The sequence below is a fragment of the Limanda limanda genome, chromosome 7, assembly GCF_963576545.1.
Source record: "Limanda limanda chromosome 7, fLimLim1.1, whole genome shotgun sequence".
In the NCBI taxonomy this organism is placed as follows: domain Eukaryota; kingdom Metazoa; phylum Chordata; class Actinopteri; order Pleuronectiformes; family Pleuronectidae; genus Limanda; species Limanda limanda.
The window spans coordinates 30,145,974-30,152,339 of NC_083642.1; the positions used below are offsets into that span (position 1 = coordinate 30,145,974).

Below are 6,366 nucleotides of genomic sequence, written 5' to 3' on the forward strand. Positions count from 1 at the left end.
AAGAAATAAAAGGCTCAATTTAATCTGCTTTAAAGCTCTTCAACTGAATGCATGTGCCTGGAACTGTGAGAGTGAGGGCTGATAGGGGATAAATATATTTCTTACCATGCCTTTGAGCTATTACACCCCTCTCCAACACAGACACCTATTCAACAGACACCAGTTTCATTACCAGCTGTAATAGGCTAAGTCTTCAAATTATTAAATGCCAGGCCAGGATGACAGAAAGACACGAAGAAGGCTGAAGAAGGGAGAGGGAAAGGAGGAAGAACGAAAAGAGGACAGTTGTGAATAATTTTGATTTGAAAAGAGAACATGTCTCCAGTTGAGCCAGTGGTCAGGAGTTAGATGCTACTGGCAGGCCCACTACAAAAAACAGCTTCTACAGTGTCTCCCAGCAAGCTTTACATGTTTTGGTTGTTTTCACATCTTGTAAATAGGGCAAATTGGGATTTGTGAATATGGGCTGTACAAATACAATTTGATTGATTGATTCAGCTACAAATATATATATATATATAAAAACTTTGAATTCACTGTGAAAATGGGTGTTAAAAATTATGTCATTATGATCTCGTAATACATATAGCCTATATATAGCTCAATACTAGACACTAAATATGTATCTATATTTTATAGAAAAAATGTATCGTCAAGAAATTACCTATAAATGAATCTTAATTTAGTTTCATTATTAATGCTTCATAAATATATATATATATATAATTAATTTGACTTGATGTGAATTATTTGCTTATTTCAAATTACACTATATGAGCTAAAATTTAAGTACACATATCTTGATTTTTATATAAAGGCCCTGCAATGTGTGGATTGTTTTAATTATTGTTAGCGTTGCCCTTTATAAATCCAATACATTTCTCGTGGCCGACGCACAGCTCTCACACAGGCCGCAGTGAGGCGGCTAGCCCCCCGCTCCGCAGCGGTCCTGGTGTTGCTGTCAGGCCGCCTGTAATTGATATTGACGGGCACATCGGTCATGTGTCAGCGCCGCTTTCAACAGAGCGTTTAACCAGCACCACGGGAGCTGCATCCACTCCCGCTCCCAGTCATAAATAATTAAGGTGCTGCTGTGTCTGCTGGGAGAGCCGCTTACAGCAGGAGAAGCGCGGCGACTAAACGACCATTTACAGGCCAATTTGTATGAGCGCTGAAAGCAGCACGTACCTTTGTCCCCGAGAATACCGTCGATACTGTGTTTCGTTTTCTTCTCCCCATCTTCATCCTTTTTATCACATTCATCCTCCTCGTCCTTCTTCCCAAAGCGAGCTCGAAGCACACGGCTGATTGAACTCACTGCCAACATAAGAGCATCTTCAGTCACACTAATAATGATAAAAATAAAAATAAAAATAAAAATAAAAATAAAAATAAAAATAAAAATAAAAATAAAAATAAAAATAAAAATAATTATAATAATAATAAAAATAATAATATAAAGGCGACAACCATGGCCTTATTTTTTGTTTTATTCATATGGGGAAACAGTACAAGTAAAGAGTATAATTAAATGGGGCTTACCAGGGGAGGCCTCACCTGAAGGGACTGTGCTTCTGTCACACACTCCGTCCTTCAGCAGTTTATCCCTGATCTCCCAGCTGAACATTCCGGGGTTGTCCCGCTTGTACTCCTCTATCCGCTTTTCAACGTCCGGCGTGGCTCCCTGCTGTAGATCGAACAGAGACCGGAACGAATATCAGTATAATGATACGAGAGAGAGAAGGAGAGAGGTAGGGAGAAGGAAAGAAAGAAATTAAATATGAACATTCAATTTATTCAACATCTTCTTCTTCTTCTTCTTCTTCTTCTTCTTCTTCTTCTTCTTCTTCTTCTTCTTCTTCTTCTTCTTCTTCTTCTTCTTCTTCTTCTTCTTCTTCTTCTTCTTGTTGTTGTTGTTATCATTATTATTCTTTTTAAAATTAATATTATTGCCGGCTCCTCTTACCCTGGGCTTGCTGCCTCCGATAGCTCCGGGCCGGATGGAACCGGTCTCCTGGTAGCGGCACAGAATCTTGGAGACGCAGCCGTGGGAGACGCGCAACTGGCGGGAGATGACGCAGGGCCGGATCCCGTGATGGGCCATCTCCACGATCTTGTGTCGGATGTGGTTGGGTAGCGGGCGGCCGTTGATAAAGACCCCTCCGAGCTGGTTGACACGTCCCTGGCCCAGAGGAGTGGACACTGTAGGGGGGACAGACAGACAGTTGGACTGTGTCGGGCTGATCTGGCTGAAGGCCTAACATATGAAAGTGGCGCTGCTGTTATTATTTTTATGACCCTGAGGAGGTGAAGATACATTTATACCGTCTTTATTATTCACATCACGTCAACCAAATACTGATGAGATAATCTGCTTCTCCTTTTGGGTTTGATTTTAATTTCCAGACACTCGAAGAAATCCCTTATTTTTTCTGTAAAGACACTTTTCTGGGAATTTCTTGGCCAAATAGCCAGTGCACAATTAATCAATGAAGTGCACCTATACGTTATATACCATATAGCCAATATTAAGATGATGTTATTGCAGATTATCAAATTTTCAACCAAATAAAATAATTTTCAATAGGAAGAGGTGATGGAGTTTCCTCCCAGCAAAGTATGTTACTGTATTTAATCAGAAGATGTCTTTTCCAGGTAAATGTTCCTTTCCTCTTTGACCTGATGTCCATTCTCCTCTCACTGAGGCTGTGTACGGCCTACCTTCCAGAGGGAATCCAGTGCGGGGATAGTTCTGTCCGGGAGCCGGGCGCATCATCCGCGGTACCGTTCCTGGCAAAGACGACATTGCACCATTAACAAAAAGAAAATATACAAAAATATAAAACAAAATAAAAAAAAGTTTCTAGATGTCCAGTTCAATTGCAGTCCTGTTGGTCAAGTATTTAAGGAGATAGAAAATGAAAGAGAGATCCAGAGAGAGGTGCAGGAGGAGAGGGAGGTTTAATGTGAGTGTGAAAGCCCCGAAGCAGAGTGAGACAGTCCTTACACTGTTAATGTGTTCACACTACACAGCTGCTCCGTCTCTGACACCAGCTTATTTAACCGCTGTGAAGGCTGGACTCTGTCTCAGTCTCCAGAACAAGTCTGGGCCATGCAGGCTGTAGGAGGGGGGGGGGGGGGGGGGGGGGGGGGCGGACTGCGAGCACCGATAGGTTCACGGAACCTTCTCTTATTCGAGAGGGAAAAGCTCCAACAAGTTTCAGCAGCCAATTGAAACGAATGGATGAAGATGCGCGCACACACACACACACACACACACACACACACACACAGCACGGAGCTTACACAATACAGTCAGACTGAAACACACTGCACAGCCTCGATAGCAGCTCACCTAACAAACTGGACACATAAACCGCTGTCATATGTTATTAAATGCAAAGCAGCTATACAGGCGATCAGCTTGTTGGTGCAGACCTGTGGTATTTCTCTTCAGTTTGTATCTACAGCTGAAGACAGACACATCACTATGATGCTACTGAGCATCGTGATACATAAGAAATGGATGGAATCTAATATCAACTGAGGGGGGTTAGAGACAGTTACTTTGCCTGACTTGTGTTCAGTAGCTGAGAGTTGAGAGATAGACCTTTGTGTTTATTGATTTTTCCTCTGGCTGTATATGGTGCAGTTACAAGAAGGAAAAACTATGTAATGTATGTAAAATATAACACAATATAGAAAAACACACAAAATACACAGAGCAAATAAAAAAACATTAGAAAAACAAATACAATATTCACTAGGCAGAAAAGGAAATGAGGCTAGTTAGTGGCTGTAGAACATACAGGCTATAAAATGTAGACCCATATGAAAAGCAGAACTGATTATGAATATGCACTCTGTGAAAGACCAAAATAAACTTCAAAATTAATTTAAAAATACGATGTAATGTAGCGTACACCTTGAAGGTAGTAGTTCATAAGTGAATAGCAGTAGTTTTTCAACAGCACACTAATAAAGTACAGATAGTGATTATTCAGGGAATGCAGGCCATTGGATCACACAGGCTAAATATGCAGTAAACAGCACTGCCATTACAAGAAAAAAAGCTTAATAATTTAAAGTTAATTAAATGAAATATATGTGCTGTAGTAGTTATATTATTATTAATAATAATAATAATAATAATAATAATAATAATAATAATAATAATAATAATAATAATGATTATAATTATAAAACACTTCACTTTGGCCAATTGACTGTACTTTACCACTTCCAAACTAAATCTCTGGCCCTGTTTTGTTATTATGAATAACAGTAGAACAACTTTTCCAGTTGTAAAAAACGTGATGAATCCCGATAATTTCTGTTTAAACAAGCTTAGGTCTATATCTCTGGAATTATTGTCTAAACTCGTGTTCAACAAGCTAATCTTGCAAGTTGTGAAACAAACAATACTTTATGTTATTAATTTATCACTTACCCTGTTAAAAGTTTTTATTTTTTTTATTTTACAAACAAAATTTTATTGATTGATTGACTTACATCTGACATCAAATCAATCAACCAAATTTGAATTGTATAGCCCTTATTCACAAATCACAATTTATCTCATAGGGCTTGATTTTTTGGTTGTGTAATTGTCCCCCTTTCCAGGTCTTCATGGAACCTTCATGGTGCCTAAAACTTGCTTGTTATCGTCCCTCATGATCTGCCACCTCTCAAATGATTTTTGAACCACTGGACCTTTTACTTTTTTATTAGTTATTGTTAGCTATTTTACTTTGAAGTTATACCTTCTGTGTTTATTTGTTGTTTTTCTTCCTGTCTTTGTGTTTCTATGTGTCTGATGTTTCACTTGTGTCCAGATATCCGTTGCCTTCCCTGCTTATTAAGTCTCTGTGCTCGCAGTCCTTTTTATCAATTTATCTACACAGTCTGAAGAAGACCAATCTCTCGTCTGCTTTCCTGACGCTTGGGGAGTTTTCCAATGCTGGGAGACAGTAATTATGTCCCATTTACAATTTGGAACAAGGGCTATAGTTCGGGAGGGCACCAAGATAACTTTTAGATTAGTCTACACATTAAAGACATGCATACCCAGTGCTGATACAAAAACAAAATCAGCCAATTATGTAAGTGCACGTATAGGGAATTTAACTTAATATTTACATTAATCTCAATGGACTTACATAGTAAACACACATTTCTATTTCATTCTGAATATTAAGTTAAGCATAGTGCAAAAAATAAACCATGAAAATATATACAATAAGTGATGAATGGGAAACGAATATACCAGCTGCTCTGTATGTTTACACTGTACAAGTTGTGCAATAAAAAAGTAGTGCAAAGAAGTATTAAATATAAATATGATATGGACATGTGCATATTATTTGTATAAATAACATAAGTATGTTATTTACAGTGTACAGGATATGGTGACCATGTACTTGCATAAACATATTCAATTCTGATATTATGCAACTGATTTGGTAAAGTGTTCAACAGGGTGACGGCCTGTGGAAAGAGTCCATTCTTATGTCTGGTTATCTTACTGTTCAGTGTTCTGTAGTGCCTCCCAGAGGGGACTGTTTCTTCAGTCCAGAGGTGTATAAGTCCTGAACGGAGGGAAGGTTGGCACCAATGACTTTTTCTACAGTCATGATGGTCTGTTGATGTCAGTTCCTATCCTGTACCATGGCCAACCCAAACCAGATGCTTTTAGATTAGCAGAGAAAGGACTGAATGACAGCTTTGTAGAACTGAATAAGAGGCTGCTGAGCCTTCTTGGTGATGGTGGTAGTGCACCTCTGGTCCTGGGGGATGGTGGATCCGAGCAGCTCTTTGGCGACTTTGGAGACTGTGGAGAGAACAAACCTCCTCAATAACTGGAAGAAACCTCTAGCAGAACCAGACTCATGAGGGCTACCATCTGCCTTGACCCATAAATGCGAAGCTGAAGTGTACAAACAAAGGCCGAGTCATGAAGTGAACATTGGGGAGTACCAAAATTTCACAACTCATTATTAACACAAAAGATACATTTGTTATGTATTTTGCTATTTAAAATAATGTTTAATACTGTATTGTAAGTCTAGTGCTTGGTAATATAAACATGTTTATGTGGATGTATATAACTTTATAAATACATTTTTTGTATTCTTAAAAATACAATTATCAAATTATATAAAATATACATAAATATGTAAAATATTGAGATACAAATCAGGGCAGTCAAAGTTAACACTATAATAACGATTTACACAAATTCCTTTTAACGACACACATTTTTTCGATGGGCGATTAATGAGCGCACATTCTGTGATCATGACCCTCGCCCCTCCTTGTAGTTTGTGAAATCAGGATGGAGCTGTAATGATGTGGAACGCAAGCAGA

The 6,366-nt window shown here is 38.6% G+C and overlaps 1 protein-coding gene across 3 annotated transcripts in view; it reads right to left on the reverse strand.

Annotated features, from left to right (window-relative positions):
* LOC133005140 (paired box protein Pax-7-like) overlaps nucleotides 1-2,806 on the reverse strand; it is a 56,130-nt gene extending 53,324 nt beyond the window's left edge. For 2 of the 3 annotated variants that reach the window (XM_061074726.1, XM_061074725.1), the window contains exons 1-4: nucleotides 2,722-2,806; nucleotides 1,967-2,202; nucleotides 1,543-1,687; nucleotides 1,189-1,317 (exon numbers count right to left, since the gene is read on the reverse strand). In XM_061074726.1, coding sequence (XP_060930709.1) covers nucleotides 1,189-1,317; nucleotides 1,543-1,687; nucleotides 1,967-2,202; nucleotides 2,722-2,806 — 595 coding nt within the window. The remainder of the gene's footprint in view (nucleotides 1-1,188; nucleotides 1,318-1,542; nucleotides 1,688-1,966; nucleotides 2,203-2,721) is intronic. The other variant, XM_061074727.1, reaches the window with a different exon arrangement.
* Between the last annotated feature and the right edge of the window lie 3,560 nt (nucleotides 2,807-6,366).